The 26,267-nt window shown below is 44.7% G+C and overlaps 1 protein-coding gene across 2 annotated transcripts in view; it reads right to left on the bottom strand.

The window, feature by feature from the left end:
* The window catches only part of ROR2 (receptor tyrosine kinase like orphan receptor 2), a 154,311-nt gene extending 136,396 nt beyond the window's left edge, over nt 1–17,915 (bottom strand). Inside the window, exon 1 of one of the 2 annotated variants that reach the window (XM_083576693.1) lies at nt 17,565–17,915. In XM_083576693.1, coding sequence (XP_083432819.1) covers nt 17,565–17,637 — 73 coding nt within the window. In that variant the 5' untranslated portion in view covers nt 17,638–17,915. Of the gene's footprint in view, nt 1–16,556; nt 16,576–17,564 lie in introns of those variants that run through there. The other variant, XM_083576692.1, reaches the window with a different exon arrangement.
* Between the last annotated feature and the right edge of the window lie 8,352 nt (nt 17,916–26,267).

The following is a 26,267-nucleotide window of genomic DNA, read 5'->3' as shown; positions in this document are numbered from 1 at the left end:
GGTCCTTTAGCTTTCTTACAATGACTACTGCAATCGAGATAAAACCTATTTGGGGGAGGGGAAACTACTTTTGCCATTTTTTATGGATGTTTATTGTTTGTTTACAGATGGCTGCCTTGGTGATATTATCTTGTGTTGACTGCATGATTCAACACAGCGACTCAACTCTGCCCAGAGCAGGAAGCTGCAAGATATTAACAGAACAGAGAAAGTAACTTGGTAACGCCTTGCATGTGCTTCCATAGTCAGGCTTTCTCCTTGATCTGTGCAATACTGAAATTCTGCTGTCACTTTGCTTTCCTGTCACATCTCTACCTTCCAGATACCCCACAATGCAGCAGTCAGACTTCACTTCACTTCCAGGAACTTGCCCCTAGGCTTGGCAAAAGCCAGGACTAACAGGCTATGAAAAAGGCATTACATACATCTATATCTATGGTGTTGACACTGATGGAATTGAGGTCCAGAAATTCAGGGTCCACTAGCAAGCTCTATTCTTCTTCTTCTTCTTCTTCTTCTTCTTCTTCTTCTTCTTCTTCTTCTTCTTCTTCTTCTGACAGAATCCCACCCACTGTACCAAGCTCAGAGAAGGCCGTGGCTCTCCCAGATCATGGCGGCACTGAGATCCTTTAAAGTTTTCAGCCTTTCTCAACCTGTGGGTCCCCAGATGTTGCTGAACTACAACTCCCATCACCCCTAGCTAGGAAGGCCAGAGCTCAGGGATGATGGGAGTTGTAGTCCAACAACATCTGGGGACCCACAGGTTGAGAACCGCTGCAAGTTTAAATGGAGATTCTAGAAAGTGAGCCTGGTACCTTATGTATACAAAATACCTGAGCTATGTCCCCTTATGTACACATATACAGTCGTACCTCAGAAGTTGAACAGAATCCGTTCTGGAAGTCCATTCGACTTCCAAAACGTTTGACTTCCAAAGCGCGGCTTCTGATTGGCTGCAGGAAGCTCCTGCAGCCAATCGGAAGCCGTGGAAGCCCTGTCGGACGTTCGGCTTCCAAAAGAATGTTCAAAAACCAGAATACTCACTTCCAGTTTTCTATTGTTCAGCAGCCAGAACGTTTGACTCCCAAGGTGTTCAGGAGCCGAGGTACAACTGTAGAATAATTCTCACCACACCTATTAATTATAGCTACTACCTCCCCCACCTAAAAAAGAATGAAAGAACTGTAATTCTCGAGAGCTTAGGAAATGCTTTAAAAACACAAAGGCATCCTCTGACCACAACAGGAAAGATGTGGGATTGGGAGTCAAAACAATGAGAACCACATAGGCATGGCATGAGTTTAAAGCAAGCCACGCCTTTGTTAGCTACATCACTCATGAGTTGGGTTACACAGGGACAAGGACCCCAAATGATCAAACCTGCCTGCTGACAGAAAAGCCGAAGATCATTTACTGGGAAATCTGGGGAAGGGAGCAGACTAACATGGAAGAAGATCTAGACAAGCCAATGGCAACCTGGTTGCCCATCTATGTCTACTTAAATTGTCACTCTCTGTCTTTTCTTTTTCTTCTGACCTCACTGCTTGCAATTCCTTCATGTATGTATATAGTGGTACCTCAGGTTACATACGCTTCAGGTTACATACGCTTCAGGTTACAGACTCCACTAACCCAGAAATAATGCTTCAGGTTAAGAACTTTGCTTCAGGATGAGAACAGAAATCGTGCTCCGGTGGCGCGGCAGCAGCAGGAGGCCCCATTAGCTAAAGTGGTGCTTCAGATTAAGAACAGTTTCAGGTTAAGTACGGACCTCCGGAACAAATTAAGTACTTAACCCGAGGTACCACTGTACTTGCAAGTGAGGCTTACACTTCATGCACAGGATAAAGTGGCTCTAGTAAATTACTACTTATGCCATAATAAATCTGTTAGTCTTCATAGTATTACTATACTAGTTTCCCTATAAAATCATATAACTGTAGAATTGGAAGGGACCCTGGGGTCCATCTAGTCCAGGGGTCGGCAAATTTTTTATCCACGGGCCAGTCCACTGTCCCTCAGACCAGTGGCGTAGCGTGGGTTGTCAGCACCCGGGGCAAGGCAAGTAATTTGCGCCCCCTAACCCGTGGATTTGCGCCCCCTAACCCGTGGATTTGCGCCCCCTAACCCGTGGATTTGCGCCCCCTAACCCTAACCCCCAGATGTTGCGCCCGGTGCGGCTGGCCCCCCCTGCACCCCCCACGCTACGCCACTGCCCACTCAGACCATGTGGTGGGCTGGAGAATCGGCACCAGGGGGGAGCTGGAAGAAGAGGCATGGGGGGGCAAGTAGTCCTCCTCCCCACCCCCCAGCCCCAGCCACTGCGCTTACCTTCCCTGGGGCTGCCGCCACCATCGCTGCTGCTGCGTCTCATGGGTAGGCAGAGCTAGCTCATACACTCCGCTCTCTGGTCCACAGGAGCACCAGGGCGGCGGCGGAAGGAAGGAAGGAAGGAAGGAAGATGAGCGGCGCGAAAGAGCTGGCTCCAGAGAGGGGCTGCTTAAAATGGTGCTCGGCCAGCTCAGTCCAGCCCCCTTCCTCCTCTAGGCAGGGCAGGGAGAAGCCAGGAGGAGGGAGGGAGGAGGAGGCGCTGCGGTGTGTGTGAGGGAGAGGGGGAGAAATGGAATGGTGCAGGAAAAACATGGTGCAGCCCGAATGAACAGAATCCCCACACCGATCCAGGGACAGTCTGCAGGCTGGATCCTGAAGGCAATTGAGCCTGATCCGCTCCCCGGGCCTTGGTTTGCTGACCCCAATCTAATCCAACCCCCTACAATGGAGGAATCACAGCTAAAGCACCCATGGCAGATGGCCATCCAACTTCTGCTTAAAAACCTCAAATGAAGGAGAGTCCACAACCTCCCGAGGGAGTCCTTTCCCCTGTCAAGCAGCTCTTACTGCCAGAAAGTTTTTCCTGATGTTTAGTCAGAATCTCCTTTCATGTAAATTGAATTCATTGGTTCAATGTATTGTTGTTTAAATATCACTTACATTTCTTCTTTATGACACTTATTCCTAAGTGCACTTAAAACTCATTCAGGGCTATAATCAACAATGGTTTTTTAAAAAAAATTTGCCAGATTCCTGAAAACTAGATGTAATACAAATTTATTTAAGGAAAGGAAGAAGTGGCTGGGGAAACCCAGCCAGATGGGCAGGGTATAAATATATTATTATCATCATCATCATCATCATCATTATTATTATTATTATCATTATCATCATCATCAAGAAAGAACCTTCTGCCTGTCAGGCCAATTGAAAAAGAGCACATTTTATATAACTTCTGAGCATGGAGTGTTCTGAAAAGTTTATGTGCAAAGACAACAAGCCATTTCATGCATCTTTGACCAGGTGTAGAATTGACAGCCCAGCACACAGCGGTAAGCACTGTAAAAATACCATTTGATAGCATGTGATGCACACAATGGGAGTGTTCAGAAAATCATATTGCAGCTTAATAAGCTGAGATGGGAACAAGGTTTTGGGGTGCACACAAAGCCCATTCATCATCCAGAAAGTATTCCATTAATTACAGGTTCCCCTTTTGTCCAAACTCGTAAACCATAGTTCACAACTTCAGAAAAAAGTTGGATGTTAAGCCATCTTCAATCAATGGCTTGATATCTTGGCTTGTTCTGAAGCTATCAACCATAGCTTCCTGGTTTGGGGAATACAGAAAAGTATTGTAAATTAAAAGCTTTCTGGTTTGGTGGTTTCTTTGCTCAGGAAGAAGAGCAATGGGGTTGTGTGTGGCGCCAAATGGCTCGTTCATATTTCAGCTTATTACACCCAGATGTGATCATCCAGGCACTGTATACTCATGGGCAAGTATACTAAGCACAACTGGCTTGCAACAGACAAGAGACCCATCTTGAACAAGATCATTGAATGGTCATCATCACATGCCCAGAAGCACCCTAGAGGAAAATCTGAATTCACTTGATGCAATTTTAATTTGAACTTTTTTTAAAAAAAACCTATTAACTACTTCCATATTAAATGTTCTGAACCTGAAAAATATTATGAATGATCTTCACAATGCAAAAAATAAAACATTTTCTGGGATAGTTTTATGATTCAGTTAGACAGTTATGAGGCCTGTGTTGAAAAGTTAACTTTCACACTCAATTAATCCCAACTCTAACCTGCTGCAGAACCCTGGCTGAATTTATCTTTTCTTTACGCAGCATGCAAAGCCTTCTAGTTAAATACACAAAAGTATAGAAAAATAATGTCAGGGCATTAAATTGGGAAAAGCAAGCAAATTCAGTTACAGCAGCCACTTCACTGTGAAATAATACTTACCAGATGAACTGTTACTGAATGGCTTAAAACTAGTCTAGCACATTCAAGCAGGATTGGCCTAAACTACTGAAGAAAATGTTCAAGTTACAGCTATTAGGGGATGTATTTAGAAGTTGGGTAATGCGGGATATGCAAGCTTTTGAATTGCTTGTAACTAAAGGCAGGCACAAAACAGGTAATTCAGTGGTTCTCAAAACTTTTTGCAGCGGCGGAATCCTTGCAGTAAAATATTTTAAATTTATACTTTTAAAAGTAGGGACGAAACTGACTACTGGGAGAGCAAGCAACAGAGAGTCAGACAGAGCAGCAACTTTGAAAAAGAAGCTCTTATCATGCAGAGTTCTTCTTATCTTAAAGGAGCAGCATATTTAACCCTTGCTGCCAGGCTGCGGCTCACAGGAAGGTGCTAGGAAACGTACATGGGATTCCATGATGTTTCAACAGCACATTTAACCCAGGAGCAGGGTGGCATGTGTAAACAGCACTGTTTACCTGGCTTTCCAAAAAAAGCATTGTTTACCTGGCTGTCAATAAACCCCATTTACAGCATAATGTGGATGGGGGAAGAGGGCTTAGAGCAGCATTGTCCAACAGGTCGATCGGGATCGACTTGTTGTTGTTGTTGTTGTTGTTGATGATGATGCTGATGATGATGTTTAGTCATTTAGTTGTGTCTGACTCTTTGTGACCCCATGGACCAGAGCACACCAGGCACTCCTGTCTTCCACTGCCTCCCAGTTTGGTCAAACTCATGCTGGTAGCTTCGCGAACACTGTCCAACCACCTTGTCCTCTGCCATCCCCTCAATCTTTCCCAACATCAGGGGCTTTTCCAGGGAGTCTTCTCTTCTCATGAGGTGGCCAAAGTATTGGAGCCTCAGCTTCAGGATCTGTCCTTCCAGTGAGCACTCAGGGCTGATTTCCTTAAGAATGGATAGGTTTGATCTTCTTGCAGTCCATGGGACTCTCAAGAGTCTCCTCCAGCACCATAATTCAAAAGAATAAATTCTTCAGCGATCAGCCTTCTTTATGGTTCAGCTCTCACTTCCGTACATCACTACTGGGAAAACCATAGCTTTAACTATATTGTTTCTTGGCGATCTGTCAATCTCTCTCCCCCCTCAAAAAAACAGCCCTTTCTCAGAGCCCACGCTCTATGGAGGAGGAGAAGCAAGCAGGCACGAAGAGGGCAGAGGCAGGGCCATCTTACCCATAGGCGCTAAGGGTGTGGGGCACCCAGGCACTGGGCTCTTAAGGGCGCCAGGCTGAGAGTCTGTGGCCCAAGAGTTGAATCCGGGGAAGAGCCCGCCTGTCAGTCAGAGCTCTTCTGCTGCGGGCGGCTCTGCGCCGCAAGTTCGGGGGTGACCAAATCAGCAAGACCCTGAGGCGGCCGGCCGGCCGGCTCCGCCTTCCTGTGCACCTGGGACTGTGCACCTGGGACTGGGGGGGGGCACTGGGCAGATCTTTGCACCCCAGCACAGCATATGCTTAAGACAGCCCTGGGTGGAGGCATATGCAGACGGAGAGGCTGGGCAAGAGAGAGAAGCCTGCGCGTTGGCTCCTCGAGAGAAAGGGCTGGTTTGGAGAGGGAGGGAGGGAGGGAGGGAGGGAGAGAGAGAGAGAGAGAGAGAGAGAGAGAGGTGGTGCTGGACATTCCAGGATCCAGCCCTCGAGGAGAGGACTGCCTTGCCTCCCCTCCCCGCTGTAAAACGATGAGCTCTCTCACTGAGTGCAACAAGGCTTACTCCCAAGTAAACACGTGCAAGGGAGTGGGGGATCCTTGCTGGCTGCTGCCATCCCACCCACGAGGGGAGAAGTGCAAGGGTGGGTGTGCAGCCCTGCGTGTTCGCTCCTCAGAGAGAGAAAGGGCTGGTTTAGGTTTACTCAAAAGGAAGGAAGGGGTGGGTTGGATCCAGGGGAATTCTACGGGTTTCATCCAGTTCTTCAGCTGGTGCTTGAAGGCTGTCAACTCTGCAGTTCAGTTTACCCAATTTCTGTTTCGAAATACAGTGGACCCTTCAGATACAAACTTAACACATTCGTTCTTACGTACCCCCGAAAAGTCTGCAACATGAGGCGCCGCTTCTGCGCATGTGCGAGGCGCGAGAAAGCACTTCTGCGCATGTGCGCATGGCAAAAACTGGATATACTTCTGGGTTTGCCGCATTCACAACCCAAAAGTTATGCTAACCCAAGAGTCCACTGTATGGGGGAAACCCTGACTCATCTGAAAAACAGCTAGAGTCCTGAGGTACTTTAAAGACTTAACACATTTATTACAGCATGAGCTTTTGTGAACAACAATCCCTGCATCATGTTCTGATTATGTAGGGCCCTGTCCTCAATGTAATTTTCTTATGTTATTACAAGTACACAAAGTATGTATTTTTTAAAAATATATTGATTTATGACGTACTTTCCCGGTTTTATGGAAGTGGCTGTCATTTGTTATTACAGTGGTACCTCGGGTTACATACACCTTGGGTTACATACACTTCAAGTTACAGACTCCACTAACCCAGAAATAGTACCTCAGGTTAAGAACTTTGCTTCAGGATGAGAACAGAAATCATGCTCTGGCGGCGCAGCAGCAGCAGGAGGTCCCATTAGCTAAAGTGGTGCTTCAGGTTAAGAACAGTTTCAGGTTAAGAATAGACCTCCGGAATGAATTAAGTACTTAACCCGAGATACCACTGTAATTTTATCATAAGATCAGTCAGATTATGTTTAACTTGAAGAATGGCCATGGAAGAGTGTGGTAGATCACTGCCCATTTTTGATACTGGATGGTAGATCTCAGGCAACTTATGGTTGGACATGCCTGGCTTAGAGCATGTGGCACCTCTGCTAAAACATGCACACCGGATCAGGTTCAATGTTCTTATTTTGATGTACAAAGTCCTGAACTTGTGTCCATGATATCTTTAAAGGGCAGTTATATCCCACCTCAGTCACCTGCAGCAATGCAGTTAGGCATTCCCTGTGTTGCAGAGGCTCAATTGGCCTCTAACTTGAAGTCAGGCATTTAGTGATGCTGATCCTATGCTGTGGAACAGAATTTTTTTCCCAGTATCCTTGTATTTGACTTTCAGGTGTCTCTTGAATACTTTTTTTATGCCACCAGGCCTTTGCAGCTGTTTATTTATTTTTTAATCAGCCAGTCACTTGAATGATTATCTGAACTGTTGCAATGGTGTTTTAAGTTTAATGTTGCACACCACCACAATGTAGTTGATATAATGGTATAAGAAATACTTTAATAAATAAACAAACAATTTCTATGTCTATATAAGAAAAGCCTTTACCATCTGCTTTCTTAAGTGGACATTAAGCGAGAAGAACACAATTCACATATCAACTAATATCCTAAGTTCCTGTTTAGATTGTATGTTTTGCTTCAGTTCGGTAGGCGATCCTACTGAATTCTATCTTTCTATTGCTAAATCTGAAGACCACAACCTCTGTTCTTTTCAATGCTAGTTTAACCATGGGGAGAAGAAGATACAATAATGCAAATGCATCATAATCCTATTAATGTTTACCCAGGGAGTTAGTGGTTTCTTCCATTTTGCAGTGGTACTTTAGTTCCCAAACGCTGTCGGCTATTGTTCCAGGGTGCCTGCACCAATCAGAAACTGCACCTTGGTTTTCAAATATTTTGGAAGTCAGACAGAATTCTGGAATGGATTAAGTTTGGTGCTTCTGTTTTTGCTATTTATTTTGCATTTTTGTGTTTGAGGCTTTTTTGGTTAATTTGGTTTTGTGACTGTATGGAACTCAGTTCAGCTACGGATTGATTGATTGATTGATTGATTGATTGTGTGACTGTGGAAATGGATAAAAGCCCCCCATCCAAACAATACTATCATCAGTGCAGGTAAGGGAAAAAAATATTATAATTTTTATGTTCTACAGTACTGTCTTATTTATTTTATAGTACAGTACATTGATTATTGCTTTCATTTTACGGCTCAATGGTCTTGTTAGTAAAATTCATGTTAAACTGCTGTTTTAGGGGTTGTTTTTAAAAGTCTGGAACGGATTAATCCATTTTGCATTACTTTCAATGGGAAAGCGCGCCTTGGTTTTAGAACGCTTTGGTTTTGGAACGGCCTTCCGGAACGGATTAAGTGTGAGAACCAAGGTACCACTGTACGTGCCCATCTACAGTCAAAGAAAAGCAAAAGCAATGGCTTGCACAATCAACTGGATTGGAAAAAATACAATTGCTACAACGTAATAAAAACCAGCAGTGTCACTGCGCAATCATTTAAACAAACACACACACACCCCAAAAAGCAGCAGTAGCTGCTGCTAGTGGTATCAAAACTTCCAACAGAAGCCTGACAGAGAGAAAGAAAGAAGCCGTAGACTACTCAGAAGTCTATTTCAAGTGTGATACCACGGCAGCTCTATAAAAAGCTCACCATTCGTAAGCGAGCAGGGGACCTCCAACGTTTTGCTCTCAGTTGACCCCCAAATCCCAGAAGCAGAAGACAGTGCAATGTGAAAATTCTCTCATGCTGCCTCCCACCTTCTTGGCTTCCCATGCCAAGGAAAAATAACAGCACAGCTGCCAGTCTTTGGGCTCCAGAAAATGCCTGACCTTGCTATGTTCTTAGTCTGGCTGGTAGAGAAGGAACTGAAGGGAAGAAAGAAAACTGTGAGTTCACAGCAACAGAAGAAGGGGTCCAAGGAGTAGGGAATCGTTTTTTTGTCAGAGAAAAGGAAATACACCAATTATTACACATGGAGTTATGGGCACTATTGCAATATTGTTGAGGGGGGATGGTTTATGGGTTGATAGGGGTAATGTTTGATATGGTGAATGGTAGCAGCGCTTGGCTGGCTGACACCCTTTTAAAATGTGTTGGGGAGGGGGAATTATTGGGTTCTTCTTGTTTTTATTTCTATTATCTATTTTGTGCCTTTAGATTGTGATTTTATCATGTGAACTGCCCTGAGACCTGCGGGGATAGAGCAGTATATAAAATTATTATTATTATTATTATTATTATTATTATTATTATTATTGTGATAGACATATGTTGTCACCAACAGCTTGGTCCAAGTTGGAGGGGCCTCTTGACCAACCAATCTCTGGTGATCAAAGCAGCAAGATAATTTAGTAGTGCTTTCTTTTCTGCTGCTATTCACAAGAGTCAAAGAGCTTTCTTGAAGATATCTTTCTTCAAAAGGATTAGGGGGGAAAACTGAGCGAACAATGACCTCTTTCCATGAAACAACTTGCTATTGTCTCACAGGATCCTTTCATTCAAGTTCATCACATTTTGGCAACCTGGCTACATTTATTTTTAAATTTTCATCTGTCATATAGATACATCCAGATATGCAAATCAAGAGGATTTCCCCCACACAGTTGAAGCAGCTGTCAATAAGTGTGCAAGGAATCACAGTGTTAACTAGCTTATTTGGCCATACAGTGGTACCTCGGGTTTCATATGCTTCAGGTTACATACATTTCAGACTACGCTAAACCAGAAATAGTACCTCGGGTTAAGAACTTTGCTTCAGGATGAGAACAGAAATCGTGCTCTGGCGGCATGGCGGCAGCAGGAGGCCCCATTAGCTTAAGTAGTGCTTCAGGTTAAGAACAGTTTCAGGTTAAGAACAGACCTCCGGAACGAATTAAGTACTTAACCCGAGGCACCACTGTATTCAATAGGGTAGGTTATTTGATTCAATATTTGTATGATGCTTTTCCAATAACCAAGCAGAGCTCAAAGCATCTCTCAAAACTTGAAATGTGTCAAAGCATGAAAGCTGACGTTATTCTAACCACCTCTTTGCAAATTTCAAAATGAAACATTAACCTAGTAGAAACATTTGTTTCTTTTTCTATGAATACAGAATACCTTCTGATAAGCTACAGGTTTCGTTTTGAAGTGAGGGCGCTGGAGGAAACTTTAAATTACATGTTATTTTTTTAAAATACAAAATGTAACAGGCTAAATCAGTCGCCACCAACTTGGTGCCCCCCAGATGTTTCGGACCGCAACTCCCAAGAACTGAGCCCAAAATATCTGTAGGGTACCAGGTTGTTGAAAGCAGGGCAAAAGACTCAAAATCAGACAAAAAGTTGCACAAAAGGTAAGCTGGGAAGGGACCTTTAACTTCAAACCTCTCCCATGGTTCAGTCAAAACACAAAGAAAAGACGATCATTTATGTCAAATTGCTATTTGTTCCAAATGGTTACAGGGTATGCTACAGGAGCCAGCAGTCTAAATAACAATAAAAAACAGGATTAACAAACAATGCTGCCTCTTTCATTGCAGCAAAAGCCTGTCATTCGTTCCCTTTGAAGCCCTAACTAGTTTGTACTCACTGGATTAGAAAGACTTGGGTACTTGCATACTTTCCAGACATACTGAGCTTAATGACAGCTTCCTTTTATAAAGAAACAAGCCCAGGGAGAACAAACAAGCTTAAATTGCACCTCCTTCCTTTACACAAGGAAGCCTACTACAAAAGTAACAGAATTTGAACCAAAGTAACAGTAAAATATGGAACAAACGTATCAGAATTCAAAGACATTCTAAACCATGGACACTAGCTAGATGTAGCCTTTAAGATGTTAGCTATGCTTATAATGATCAGGGCTCTGAGAGAAACTTAGTATTCTTTTCTGGAATGTAATTATATATTTCAGGTGCTACATGCTTCTAACTTATGAGTTCACCGAATACAAACTTTTAACTTGGCAGTTGTATCCAAACTACACGCAAGAGGCCTGAAATCTAGGGCACATTTATCAAGCACATTTTGCAGCACAAGGAAACAAAAACTTTTTTACATTTTAATCTTAGCCACCCAGAGCATGAATGCTCATTTTTTGTAATTAGTTATCAAATTGCTTCCATACATCCGACTAATACTCAGTGCTGTTAACACCTTGCCCAGAGTGAAATGTATTTTTTTAAAAGTAGGATCAGCTTTCCTGCAAACAACTGAAAGCTTCCTAAATAGGATTAATCTGACAAGTTTGTCAATCTTCCATTCTTTCCCTACCGCCACATTTCTGTGCTTTCCGCAAAAGACAAGATTGTGGAATCCCAGCATTTGTGACATAACTACTGCTTAAAAAAACACACAAAAACCAGCACATGCCCTGGGAAGAACTATTTTTAGTGGAAGTCTTAACTGCTTCTTTGACCCAAACTTAAGATTCTTTCATTATCAATTTAAGTGCAAAACAAAGGAGATGGATTTTTGTAACTAGTGAAACGGTTTCACATTAAAGCCTGCAATACAACATCCATTACAAACTGAATGAATGACAATCTAAGTGGCATTACTCATGGTGTTAGTTATCCAATAGCCATATTCATTCAGGAATAAGTTCCAAAAATTTCAGTGCAACTCAGATGTGCATAGGACTGCTCAGTTGTAATCCGACAGGTTGGTTCCAGACTTAGTTATGCTCAGAATAGACCCCTTGATATTATTGGTGTTTTGTTGCTGCTTTAAAGCATGTTCTATTACAATCTATTGAACCCAAAAAAAAGACAAGCCGTATTTTAATTCAATGTCATTTACTTGCCTACATTTATTTGAATGAACTGCTGGATCCCAGGAACATTGGCTCAGAAGGTTTGCGCGCCAGTAAGTTCCACTTAATAGGACTTACTTCAGAGTAGCCAAGCATAAGGTTGCATTGTTAGGGCTCCACCATGTACCCACAAAAATCAAGCCACCTATTACAGCACAGTCATACCCTGGTTGTCGAACGGAGTCCGTTCAACTTCCGAAAACGTTCAAAAACTGAGGCGGGGCTTCCGATTAGCTGTAGGAGCTTCCTGCACTCAATCGGAAGCCGCAGAAGTCGTGTTGGAAATTTGGGTTCCAAAGACCATTCGCAAACCGGAAAACTCACTTCCAGTTTTATGGCGTTCAGCAGCCAAAACGTTCGAGTCACAAGGCATTCAAGAACCAAGGTATGACTGTACATATGTGAATGGGAATGATCATGTGATCTGATGGGCACCCCAAGGGGTGTAACTATTAGGTTTAAAAGGACTATGCCAGCAGTCAGCAATCTTTTTCAGCAGGGGGCTGGTCCACTTTCCCTCAGACCTTGTGGCGGGCCGGACTATATTTTGAAGAAAAAAATGGACAAATTCCTATGCCCCACAAATAACCCAGAGATGCATTTTAAATAAAAGCACACATTCTACTCATGTAAAAACACCAGGCAGGCCCCACAAATAACCCAGAGGTGCATTTTAAATAAAAGGACACGTTCTACTCATGTAAAAACATGCTGATTCCTGGACCGGATTTAGAAGGCGATTGGGCTGGATCTGGGCCCTGGGCCTTAGTTTGCCCACCCATGGACTATGCAATCAATGAAAACAACTGCACGCCCACATCCATGTGATATTTACACACATATGTGAGGCTATACCATAGAGAAGCAGCTCCCATGTGGCCTGGTGAGTATGACTGAAGGAGGACTTACAGCTAAAATGAATTAAAGAGTGCCTCCAGATGAATGTTTACGGTGATAACAATGCTCTTCAGTCATGCAAGTTGTTGGTTTTTGCAGTGTCTTTTTTGGGGGGAGGGGGGGATTGTTGGCATCAAAATGTCACTCAGCATGTATTTTCCCTATTTAATCCAGATATCCCATTTTCTGTGGATAGGGTAAAAGTTAAAAAGAAGCCATACTGCTGCTCATGACTGATTTGCAATATCAGTACAATCTGTTTCCAGTATTAACCCCCCATCTGAAGCACCCTAAAAGTGCATAAGATCAGAACATTATGCTGCAATTTTAAGTAGGTAAACCCTGTTAAGAGTGAAGGGAACACTGTTTCTGAGTGAACAGTGCTAAACATCAGTCTGAAATGCACCCCATTTTCTCCCTAATGTTTCCAATTAACTTTTTTTTTTTGCAATTAAGGCATGAAGGTACAAGTTACACTCCTATGGATCAAGAGGAAGGCTTAAGTCTCCACTTATTTAGGGTATAGCCCCAAATAAAGATGAAACAGTAAATTTCCGTGACTTAATTAGCTTTATAGCTCCAGATCATACCATCTTCTGGACCATTACAGTGGTACCTCGGGCTACAGACGCTTCAGGTTACAGACTCCGCTAACTCAGAAATACAGTGGTACTACAGTGTACTTAATTTGTTCCGGAGGTCTGTTCTTAACCTGAAACTGTTCTTAACCTGAAGACCACTTTAGCTAATGGGGCCTCCCGCTGCCGCTGCCGCTGCACCGCCGGAGCATGTACCCATGCTCTGTTCTCATCCTGAAGCAAAGTTCTTAACCCAAGGTACTATTTCTGGGTTAGCGGAGTCTGTAACCTGAAGTGTATGTAACCTGAGGTACCACTGTAGTACCTCGGGTTAAGAACTTTGCTTCAGGATGAGAACAGAAATCGCATGGCAGTGGCACGGCGGCAGCAGGAGGCCCCATTAGCTAAAGTGGTACCTCAGGTTAAGAACAGTTTCAGGTTAAGAATGGTTCTCCAGAACAAATTAAGTTCTTAACCCGAGGTACCGCTGTTATTACGAAACCATGGTGCATGTGTAATACAAACGCTTCTCCATCACCATGCAAATAGCCTATCATGTTTGCCGAAACCTCCACAAGAGCGTCTGATTATGTGGAGGCTCGGTTTGTGAAATTAGGCCCCTCAAAAATAGGGAAAGAGAAATCAAGCAAGCAAATCTCTGTGCAATTGGGGCACATCTATGGATGCCCTGTCTAACATGGGAGAGTTTTCCATGTGGTCAACAAGAGTAGCTTGCACAGCACCAACCCATCCCTGTTCAAGTATAAAGTGTGTTAAGTCCCACAGCTGGTAAGGCAAACTTATTGCACTGAAATTCAGAGAGGCCAGTCCCAGCAAGAGTCATTTTGTCAAAGTAAACCACAAACATATGTGGATATTTTCTACGCTACTCAATAGGCTGGCACTCTTTGTCCCTTTGAAGTACAAACTTCCAGCACATCCCACGAAGAGGCTATACCCCGAAGAAAGCAAACAAACCCGTCTCTATCTGAAGCTGTGTGCAACATGTTGTTTTTTAAGAGAGTCAAATCATTCCACAGTAAATAAGGTGCGACCACTACCTGGAAACAGCAATTTAGAATCTCGCACAGAGAACGTTTTTGCAGATGGAAGAGACATGAGATTCCTTAAAAATAAAAATAAAAAGGCACTTCTGGGGGAAAGACTTGAAAGCTGACCCCTAACTTTGCTGATTTCTCAATCAAAATATTTCCAGTATTTTGCAAAAACGGCATTCCCCCGTGATTTTTAATTTTTTTTTAAGGAAAAAGAAGAACAAGTATTTATTCATAATAGCACAAAGGTCAGTCAAGTTATCGGAGCAAAAGTAACTCTTGTTAAAAAGAACAGGGCTCCATTATGACACTGAGTGAAGGGAGCTGCCTGAAATCTGTCAAAGGAGGAAGGAGAACCTCTTGCGGTGAGAAACAAGGGGCGGGAGATTTTTTGGAGCTTTTAGGGCTGGCCCCCTAAAACAGATCCAGCTGTTGAAAGGAAATGGGGTTGGGGTGGGAGGTTATATCTCACTTTGTGCCTGGAACTTCCAGCAAACAAGAGCAGCCAGCCATCCTCACTCCAGCAGCTCCCAAGTCTTTTTAAAGAGCAGGCACACATAATTTCTATCATATTTTCAGCCATTTCTCAGTCCTGGGGGTATTTCAGTCTGGGAATGATAAAAGTGCCTCCCCAACAGAGACAAAAGCCCACAGGAGGGAGGTGGAGAATCCAGGGTACTTGCAACTTGTGTATATATATATATATATATATATATATATATATATATATATATATATATAGCTCTTGTTGATTTTGCAACCTTGCCCTGAGTCCTTCAAGGCAGCCATAAGGTTTTCCCTAAAAAAAGCCAGAAATGTTATCTCCTGCCCTATGCTAAAGCAACAAATGGCAAGACCCTGGGACCCTGGAGCTGAATAACAGGAAATCGAGGCATCTGTCACCTCCTGGGGGGAGGTAAATGGATTAGTGGGTTCAACAAAAGGAAGAGAAAAGTTCTTTTAAACATGCAACTGATTAACAGGCCCTCTCTAATCTGCAGTTTGGGCCTGTTATTTTTCTATTGGGGATGGGATCCCTTTTCAGGGCAATCCAAGTTAATGCAATTTTTTAAAAAAATAAAACCAAACAAATGGAAGCTCCATTGGCTACCTGCCAAATTACCCCGCGGCCAAGTGATTAAGCATGATTCAAAGGTGTGGGGAATGACTTTGTATTATCTCTCTGCCATTGCTGGGCAAATCTAGCCAAAGTTAAGAGTGCAAAGGAGCCACACACAAAAAAAAATTACTTGGAAAGAGGATAATTTGCCATAGAATTATTTTGCCCCAGGATCAAAGCCTCAGTCTAACCTAAGTCTTAACAGCGCCTGGGGTGGAGGGGATAAAATGCAAGGCTGAGAAGAAAGCGCCACAAATCCACAGCTGGACATAAAATGCAAGATCAGGCAATTGCTTTTGCAAGGACTGTTAAGTCTTCCACCAGTCTCATATTCACTCTGCACACTCCGGGCTCCTCCCTCTCCGGAGAGCTCCCATAAATCTTGCTGCTGTTAAGGCAGGGAGAAAGAGAGATGCCGGACGAGCTGGCAAGCATTCAACAGCAGCAGCCAGCCAGTGTGCAAGGTCAGATGTTAATAGGGCCGCTTGAATTCAGGCTCTCCAAACAATCGCAAGGCTTGTTGAACCGAATCCTAATGTTTCCTGATCGCCCGGGCTTTCCCCCCCTCCCCCCGCTCTGTGATCCTCTCTGCTCTCTTTCTGGGTTAGGTCAGTCAGGTAACACACAGGAAATGGCACTCTCCGAAAGCACAAAAAGCACTCGTGGGAAGGGGGGAGGGAGAAGGGCAAAACTCCAAAACAACAACACACTATCCCCACCGCAAGAGGATGGTGATGGACTTTCTGCCCATTATGGGTTCGGTTTCTTGGAAGCGCCAAGCAAGAGACGGGCACTCCGCTCCCAAAACATTTTGTCTGCCCTCTCCCAACACCCCACTGAAAAAATAATGTGGAATTAAAAGGAGGGAAATCCCCTTTATTTCCTCATCTCCTGTCCCCATTCCTCACTCCACAAGGTGAAAACTTCACGTCTCCTACAGAGGCGGGGGCGCGCGCGCGTAATGCTGGATGGAGCCGCGCAACTCTGACCAAACTTTCCAAACCACCATTACGCATCATGATGCTCACCTTCCCCATCCCATCTTCTCTCCCTCCCGGTGGGGAATACTGCGATGTTTTTATTTTGCACAATAAAGTATAATGGGCTGGGGGTGGGATGGAGAGAGAGGAGGGCAGGATGGCGCTGCTGGGCTTTTGCAGATGAAAGGGTTTGGCAGGGCAACTCCCAACACGAGTGCACGGACGTAAATGTTCAATAGTGCTTCAGGAGAGCAGCAGCCCCCAATGGACTCTGCAGGGCGCCTTTCTGCGCGCTAAGTACAATACAGCCCAAGATTCGACGGCGATCCTTCGCGTAACCCAAGGAGACGGACTGTTCCGCCTCAAGATGCGCGGATCCTGGGAAGTGAGCCGCCCCGCGCGCTTTCCTTCCGAGTGGGCAACGCTCCAAAAGTCCTACATAGGTAACTTACTTCCGAGTAAGCACACAAAGGGCGCAGCTTCAAAAGTCCTACATAGGTAACTTACTTCCGAGTAAGCATACAAGCTTCAAAAGTCCTACCTAGATAAACTATTTTCTAGGGGGCGCGGTGGCAAGTTTCCTAGGCTCTCTCCCCCCCCCCCCGCAAGGCTGCCGTAACTTGTACCCGAGGTGAAAAGGCATCAAGCAGGACTACTCGAGTGCAACCGGTTCGCCCCTCGACGGAGCTGCCACGGATTCCGATCGGGCTACTCCCGAGTTTAAAAAATTAAATAAAATCGCCTTTTTACTCCTCCTGCACGCCTTTGCCTAGACAGCAACTGGTTTTCGACGCCTCTTGGGGCGAAGTCTACACAGGGCTACTCGAGAGTAATCCTCCCAGCCGAGGGAGTCCAGAGTGCTCTCCCAAGACATAAATGGGGCTGCTCTGGAGCGGCGCGCGCCCTCGACGGCATCCCGTGGCACGGGTCTACTCGAGAGCAAGTCGGGGGTCGGCCGACGGGGAAACGGGCGAGCCGTCGGGGCGACTCCGGAGTAAGACCGGCGGTGCTGCTGCTGCAGCCCGAGAGCCGCCGTCGGGGCGCTTCCAGCCTTACCTGCCGCGTCGAGGAAGAGGACGAAGGCGGACGCCGCCAGCACGGCTACGAAGGTGGCGCTGGCTGCCCCCATGCTGGCGCCGGCCAAGAGAGAAGGACGAAGGGGCCGCCGCCGCACAAAGAGCCCTTTGTGGCCGCCCTCGCCTCTTCGGCTGGCGAAGGTGGCGGACGCTGCTGGCGGCGCTTCCCGAGGATGCTGCCTTCTTGCGGGCTCCCTGGACGTCGAGCGACGGAGAAGCTGCTGCTGCTGCCGCCTCCTCTCCGCCTCCTCCTCCCGCGAGCGGACGCTGCCCGAGGGGAGGAACGCGGCGGCGGCGGCGGCGCCGACTGAGTCCGCCTGCTGGGAGCGCGCCTCCCTTCGCCCGCCGGCCAGCCCAGTCAGCCCAGCCAGCCGCTGCTCCTCGCGCGCACGGAGCGAGCGCACGGCAGCCCCCAAGGGAAGGCGAGGGGCGGGGAAGGCGCGCCCCCGACGCCGCTATCGCGATCCCTCGCGCCGAGCGAGCGGGGAAGCAGGGGGCGCGCAGCCGCGAGGCGTGAGGGGAAGGGTGGCCTGGTTCGGGCAGGGGCACGCGCATCTGGAGGAGAGCGAATGGAGATCTGGAAGCACAGAGTTGTAGAATTGGAAGGGACCTTCGTGGGTCATTTGTCCAACCGAACCTTTTGCCCAGCATGGGACTCGAACCCACGACTCTTTGATTAAGTCTCATGCTTAGAGTTGCCATATTTCAGAAAGGATGAGGGCTGCCCTATTTTTAAAAGTAGTAGGGTTGCCTGGCAAATAGAAGGGGAAGAAATGGAGGCAGTGAGAGATTTTACTTTCTTGGGCTCCATGATCACTGCAGATGGTGACAGCAGTCACGAAATTAAAAGATGCCAGCTTCTTGGGAGAAAAGCAATGACAAACCTAGACAGCATCTTAAAAAGTAGAGACATCACCTTGCCAACAAAGGTCCGTATAGTAAAAGCTAAGATTTTCCTAGTAATGATGTATGGAAGTGAGAGCTGGACCATAAAGAAGGCTGATCGCCGAAGGATTAATGCTTTTGAATTATGGTGCTGGAGGAGACTCTTGAGAGTCCCATGGACTGCAAGAAGATCAAACCTATCCATTCTTAAGGAAATCAGCCCTGAGTGCTCACTGGAAGGACAGATCCTGAAGCTGAGGCTCCAATACTTTGGCCACCTCATGAGAAGAGAAGACTCCCTGGAAAAGACCCTGATGTTGGGAAAGATGGAGGGCACAAGGAGAAGGGGACGACAGAGGACGAGATGGTTGGACAGTGTTCTTGAAGCTACCAGTGTGAGTTTGACCAAACTGTGGAAGGCAGTGGAAGACAGGAGTGCCTGGCGTCCTCTGGTCCATGGGGTCACGAAGAGTCGGACACGACTAAACAACTAAACAACAACAACAAGGGTTGCCTAGTTTCATCATTATTATTTTGGAAGACCACAAAAATGGTTGAGCTTTTTTTATTTTCTTTTAGGGATAATGTACATCAAAATTTTGGACAAAGCGCTGCCCTTTGGAAAATTCCCACACATACCCCATGTCAATTCCATCTTTCAACTCGACCTTTGAAGTATGGTAGCCCTGGTCATGCTCTACTTTCTGAGCTGTCTGCCCAATGGTAGCCATCTTCAGATGTCCCAAGGGCTCTGGAGGGTATGACTCGAATCAAAGGCTTCAAGTTACACAAGAAAGGAGATTTGAACTATAAACATCAGGAATAACTTTCTGGCAGTAGAAGCTGTACAGCAGTGGCACGGTCTCCCACAGGAGATGGTGGACTATCCTTCCTCAGAGGTTTTTAAGCAAAGGTTGGAGATGGCCATCTGTCATGGATGCTTTAGCTGAGTTTCCTGCATTCCAGGATCAATCCCTGCTGGCTGGGAAAGGCTCCTGGAGGACACCCCAGCAAACCACAGCCAGTCAGTGTCATGGTTCATGCCTCAGGCTAAGCCAAACCATGGTTTAACCATGGCTGGCCGGCACCCAGACATGACAGCGCAGCCACTCTGCTCATCCCCTTTTGCTCTGCTGCTTAGTGTTGAGCTAAGTCGTGACTGGGCTTAGCCACACCTCCCAACCCAGATTTGTGGTTCAGACCAGGATTTCCCAAACTTGGGTCTCCAGCTGTTTTTGGACTGGAATTCCCATCATCACCACTGGTCCTGCTAGCTATGGATGGTGGGAGTTGTAGTTCAAAAAACAGCCGGAGACCTAAGTTTGGGAAACCCTGGTTTAGACTAACCATAGTTTGCAACCCAGGTTTGGTTGGGGGCTTACCATTTGTCTGGGAAAACTAAACCACTAGGGTAGACATGGCCAAACTTGGCCCTCCAGCTGTTTTGGGACTACAATTCCCATCATCCCTGAACACTGGTCCTGTTAGCTAGGGATGATGGGAGTTGTAGTCCCAAAACAGCTGGAGGGCCAAGTTTGGCCATGCCTGCACTAGGAAGTTCATATCCTTATCATCAAAAGACTACAAATTCCTACCAACTGTCTACATTCTGTCTGACATACATGTGTGGCCACTGACTTATTCTTATCTCCATGCCATGTGCAAAAGGGGTTTGAGTTGTGAGTGGTTTGGAGGGCCCAATCCACATACATTATGCCAACCTTTGCAAATTCGGCAATGTAAACATGTGGCAAAGAGAGTGATGTTAAATTCTCGAGAATAATCTTTTGGAGAATATTCTCAAGAATATTCAATTAATGAGAATGTTAGAGAATTTTCATTTAAAATAGGAGAATTCACCATTCTAAGGTGATGGCACCAGTAATTGTCATGTTAAGGTTTGGTGTAAAGAAACTCCGTAGTTAAATCATATTTCATTCTTCCATTAGAATATGTGTATGTTATAGGACAAGTCAAAATATACAATTGGCATGCTAAGGTTTGATACAAGTAAATTCAGTAATAGGCTATCTTGTGCTTCTAATTAACTCTAACACTTAATAACTGTTTTGGTGACTAAAACACAGCTTGATAAACAAAACTATATGCATACATAAAAAAGAAGCCATTAACATTAAATATATTATCTCTGGTATGACAATCTCTGGTAAATGGAACCTTGTACCATTGAATGGCACTGCAAAAAACAGTTACTGGCATTAAATAAAATTATAGAACGTCAACTGTTTAAATCAAGGCCACCTCACATGCTGTTACGCATAATTGTATAGGCCAAGGTAGGTACTTTAAGTGTATGAAACGTTAAAGCTACTTTCTGTAAAAAAATAAATAAACAAAAAAACACTGTATGCCCAAGGGTATAGAATTGCTAAGAATAAGGTCACACCAAAATAGGGAAAAAAATTATTACATATAGTTGAAATACATATGAACTCAAATGTTCATCAAATTAAATGAATAGCATTTTTAAAACTAAAAAAGAAATAAAAATGTTTTCTGTAGCTCACATTTCAGAACTGCCAATGATGAATGACACAATGCCCAGTAATGTAACTGGATTAAAAAAAATCATTATTCATTACTTACACTGACAATATCACAGCTTGACTTACTATTTACTGATTTTTTAAATGTGGGTTATAAAACTGGTTCTTACATTAGAATTTACAGTTTGCGGGGAATATTCTCCAGAGAGTTTTCTAGCATATTCTCAAGAATATTCTCATTCTCAAGAATATTCTCCGGAGAATATTCTCACCTCACATCACTAGGCAAAGAGTTAGAAAGTGGGCAGGATTCTGGGTGAAATGACTTTGGCAATCTCACCTGCCATCGAACCCAATACACAATTTTGGCTTCAGGCGCAATCCCTAGAATATAACCCCCCCATGTAAATTGTGGACTTTGCTGTACAGTGTAATGGGCCCAGAATATCCTCTTGGCACCCTTCAGAGGCCTACGAGTTTCCTACCACAAATTAAAAGTCTATTAAGAGCTAACTAATCTGCATTAAATCTTAGGCCATCCTTTCTCTGAAGTGATTTCATGTCTCTCCTCCAGGGCTGTTCCAGTAAAAGGAGTCTTTGCATGTTTATATCCCTGGAAACTTGCACCACAGCAGGAGAGGCATGTAGGAAGTATTCCTCCATGCGAAAAATCTCCTGTGTCTTTTCTCATGGGACCAGTTTCTTCAGTTTGACTAGTTCTGGTCAGCACAGAGGAGGAGGGAGTGAATTTTTAATTTCCTGGGAAATGGAGCTTCAGCCAATCTTGAGTGGGAGATTTACTGTAGGCAAGCCAGAACTTCCCTTAGTTGTTAAAAAAGAGAGTTTCTGACTTAAGATTCTTTTTTTGCGATGAAGAAAGCAGGGGTCGACCTCAACTGAGTGATCCTTCTCCTTGCCCTCTAACCCACAACTCCTTTAGATCTGATTCTGTTTTTCGTCTGGGGTCATGAAAGAGGGGCATTTCTTGCTAAGGAATAACTTGCTGCTTACTCTATAAAGGTAAAGGGACCCCTGATCATTAGGTCCAGTTGTGGCCAACTCTGGGGTTGTGGTGCTCATCTCGCTTTACTGGCTGAGGGAGCCAGCGTATAGCTTCCGGGTCATGTGGCCAGCATGACTAAGCCGCTTCTGGCGAACCAGAGCAGCGCGCAGAAACGCCGTTTAACTTCCCGCCGGAGCGGTACCTATTTATCTACTTGCACTTTGACGTGCTTTTGAACTGCTAGGTTGGCAGGAGCAGGGACCAAGCAATGGGAGCTCACCCCGTCGTGGGGATTTGAACAGCCGACCTTCTGATCGGCAAGTCCTAGGCTCTGTGGTTTAACCCACAGTGCCACCCGCGTCCCCTCCACAAAGTATACAAATATATAAACCTCCTGCATTGAACATTGATGATTTTTAGAAATATTTCTGCATTTTGGACCATTGCAAAATTATACCTCAGCAACTGGAAAAACTGGGCTGTTAAAGAATCTGTTCTTCAAAAGAAAGCACAGGGAGTCTTGTCATACCTTCTCAATAAAACTTAATTAAATTCAACTTAATTAAATACCTTAATTGAAACACACCCAAGTAATGGATTTAAGCAACCCCCCCCCAATCTAGTGTCTTTCTGATGTTTTGTACTACAATTCCCAGGTTGGCAGGAGCAGGGATCAAGCAACGGGAGCTCACCCCGTCGCGGGGATTTGAACCGCTGACCTTCTGATCAGCAAGTCCTAGGCTCTGTGGTTTAACCCACAGCACCACCCGCATCCCGCTTACTCTATATTCACCCACATTTAAAGAACATAGCTTCACCCAAAGAATCCTGGGAGCTGTCATTTAACCCTATCACAGCTATGTTTCCCAGTACCCTTAGTAGCGGTATCAAAATTATTAGCAGCAGTATCAGAAGTCATGTACTTTAAATGTGAAAAATTACGGTATGGGCCAGTGGAGGCTCCCCTATAGGGCAAAGTGGGGCACAGCCCTCCCAAGATTCTGATTCACCAAAAAAAAACCCTCCAGAAAGCATTATTCTCGCCCAAAGTCTGTCTGTGGCTTTTCAAAGCCAAAGTTCAGTCTCTCTCTTGTCACCCAGAGTTACAAGTTGTGACCCGAAAATTCAGTGAATGGTCACAGAAATCGGACAGCAAGAAATATTTGAACATACATCCCTTGCAGGCCTTCAAAGTAGGCCTCCTCGGATACAATTCATCATTGACAACGTTCGTAGAACTGATGGAAACTTCTGGAGAAGTCCTCTTCACACTGATTCCAGTTCTCTCATCACAGCAGCTTGGGCATGTGAAATGTTGGGAAATCTGTGCCCTTTCAGTGCAGATTTCAGTTTTGGAAAAAGAAAGAAATCTGGTGGGGCCAGATTCGGAGAATATGGAGGGTGGGACAATTTAGTAACCTCAGTAACAATCGTGGTTCGAATCCCCATGACAAGGTGAGCTCCCGTTCCTCGGTCCCAGCTCCTGCCAACCTAGCAGTGTGAAAGCGCACCAAAAAGTGCAAGTAGATAAATAGGTACCGCTCCGGCGGGAAGGTAAATGGCGTTTCTGGACGCTGCTCTGGTCTCGGTGTTCCATTGCACCAGAAGCGACATAGTCATGCTGGCCACATGACCCAGAAAAACTGTTTGCAGACAAACGTCGGCTCCCTTGGCCTGTAAAGTGAGATGAGCGCCGCAACCCCAGAGTCATCTGCGACTGGACTGTCAGGGGTCCTTTACCTTTTTTATGCAATTCTTCCGCCACCATTCGGATGGACAAACACCGATCCCGCATCAATAACTCACGAACTCTGTCGACATCTGCCACCTTTCTGCTCATTGACGGTCTTCCAGACCGTGGGTCATCTTCGATGGTTTGCCGCCCTTCATGGAGAGGCTTAAACCACTCATACACTGTCTTTCGTGTTACAGCTTCACCTGAGTACACAATCTGTGAGCATTTCGTGGGTTTCCGATGCCGACTGTAGGTTCGAATATTTCTCACTGTCCAATTTCTGTGACCATTCACCGAACTTTCCAGTCACACCTTGTATTATTACTACATTTACTCAGAGTCAGTATGGTGTAGTAGTTAGTGTGTTAGACTAAGACCCAGGAGACCAGAGTTATTAGGTTCTTGTTGATTTTATTTTGATTATATAGGGCCTTCTCGGTAATGGTGCCCACCCTGTGGAACGCCCTCCCTTCAGGTGTGAAGGAAATAAGCAGCTATCCTATCTTTAAAAGACATCTGAAGGCAGCCCTGTTTAGGGAAGTTTTTACTATTTAATGCTGTATTGTTTTTAACACTCAATTGGGAGCCGTCCAGAGCGGCTGGGGAAACTCAGCCACATGGGCAGGGTATAAATACATTATTATTATTATTATTATTATTATTATTATTATTATTATTCCCCAGTCATCCATGACCCTCTTTATGTGACCTTGGGTCAGTCACTGTCTCAGCATAATCCACCTTACAGGGTTGTTGTGAGGGAGAACTATATATACCACTGGCAGATGGATGTGGTCCCACTAGCGCAAGCTTCCTCAACCTTGGCCCTCCAGCTGTTTTTGGTCTATAACTCCCATGATCCCTAGCTAGCAGGACCAGTGGTCAGGGATGACGGGAATTGTAGTCTCAAAACATCTGGAGGGCCGAGATTGAGGAAGGCTGCACTAGCATATGGTTTTTACCAGCATGGACCCCTCTCTGTTAGGAATGTTTGTGTGGCCTCCCAACCCACAAATCCAGCAATTTCGACTGCTCAGTAAAACAAAATAGACTGGGAAAATGAAAAATAACTTTAGGACGCATTGTAAAAAATGATTTGTGAGATGGTGTCTTTTTTAACGGTCCTGCTTATTCTTTAAATGATAGTAAAAATAATAATCTTAAAATACTGATGTGATGATATCTAATCCCTGATATGTTCATCAGTATAGTTTGGCTAATTATTAGAAGCAGTGACATGAAACAGGAAATGATTTGTATGCCCTGTGGTCATGCCTGTACGGCAAAGCGTTTGGATAAGAATCCATCAATGAATAAGAGGAATAATTGACTTCATTAGAGACAAATCCTCTTATAGTCTTCTTGAGTTACATTGAGAGGAAATCTCCCATTCTTGTAAAAATCTGAATCAACTTATGCTGACAGCAGCTCACGTATTAATCACTCAGCTTTGGAAAAACTCAAAGACGCATGCTGCAGATGACTAGATAGCAAAAGTTATGGGATGTTTTAATGATCGGCAAGCTTTCCCTTGAATAAAATACAGTTGATAGGGGGGAAGAAAATTGTATGCAGGAATGCGCTGAATATTTAAGATACACACAATTTCGTAGAAAGCCACAAATATTTAAAAGATTTGGTATATGTTGATAATAGGCTCTTGATAGACATTTTTGGTTATGGCATGCAACAATAATATGGACTGAATGATGGGTAAGTGGAAAGAATTGCTGCATCTTCAGTAGATTTATAGCTGGATTTTTCCTGGGATTATCTTTTAAAACTGTGCTGATTTAAACACATACAAATATATATTTTAAATAAATAGCAATATTAAAGGTAAAGGGACCTCTGACCATTAGGTCCAGTCATGACCGACTCTGGGGTTGTGGCGCTCATCATCTTGCTTTACTGGCCGAGGGAGCCGGCGTACAGCTTCCGGGTCATGTGGCCAGCATGACTAAGCCGCTTCTGGCGCACCAGAGCAGTGCATGGAAACTCCATTTACCTTCCCACTGGAGTGGTACCTATTTATCTACTTGCACTTTGACGTGCTTTCGAACTGTTAGGTTGGCAGGAGCAGGGACCGAGCAATGGGAGCTCACCCCGTCGCGGGGATTCGAACCGCCGACCTTCTGATCGGCAAGCCCTAGGCTCTGTGGTTTAACCCACAGCGCCACCCATGTTAATAGTAATATTAATAGTTAATAGTTAATAGTTAATAGTAATATTACCAATCAATATAAAATAGTAATATTACCAATCACTATATATTTAATCAATATATTACCAATCAATATATACTTAATCAAGAAGACTAACAGATTAGTGAACCAATGAGCAGCAAAATCTGAAAGCAGCTGGAGTGGGTTCCTGCTGGCAGGACATTGGACCATTTTTCCTCACATTGATTCCAGCTGGGGGAATTACCTACACAATCTTCAGGGCTGGTGCAGTCTGTCCCCTGTTCCATGGGGAAGGTGTGTTAGTGGAAGGACCTGGGCTTCTGCAAACCCACAGCCTCTCCCACTAGTCCCATGACACTCCTTGGAA

The sequence above is a fragment of the Podarcis filfolensis genome (assembly GCF_964270895.1).
Source record: "Podarcis filfolensis genome assembly, chromosome: 11".
Taxonomy (NCBI): domain Eukaryota; kingdom Metazoa; phylum Chordata; class Lepidosauria; order Squamata; family Lacertidae; genus Podarcis; species Podarcis filfolensis.
The sequence above is the reverse complement of the archived record's forward strand: the minus strand, read 5'-3'. Positions and strand labels throughout refer to the sequence as shown.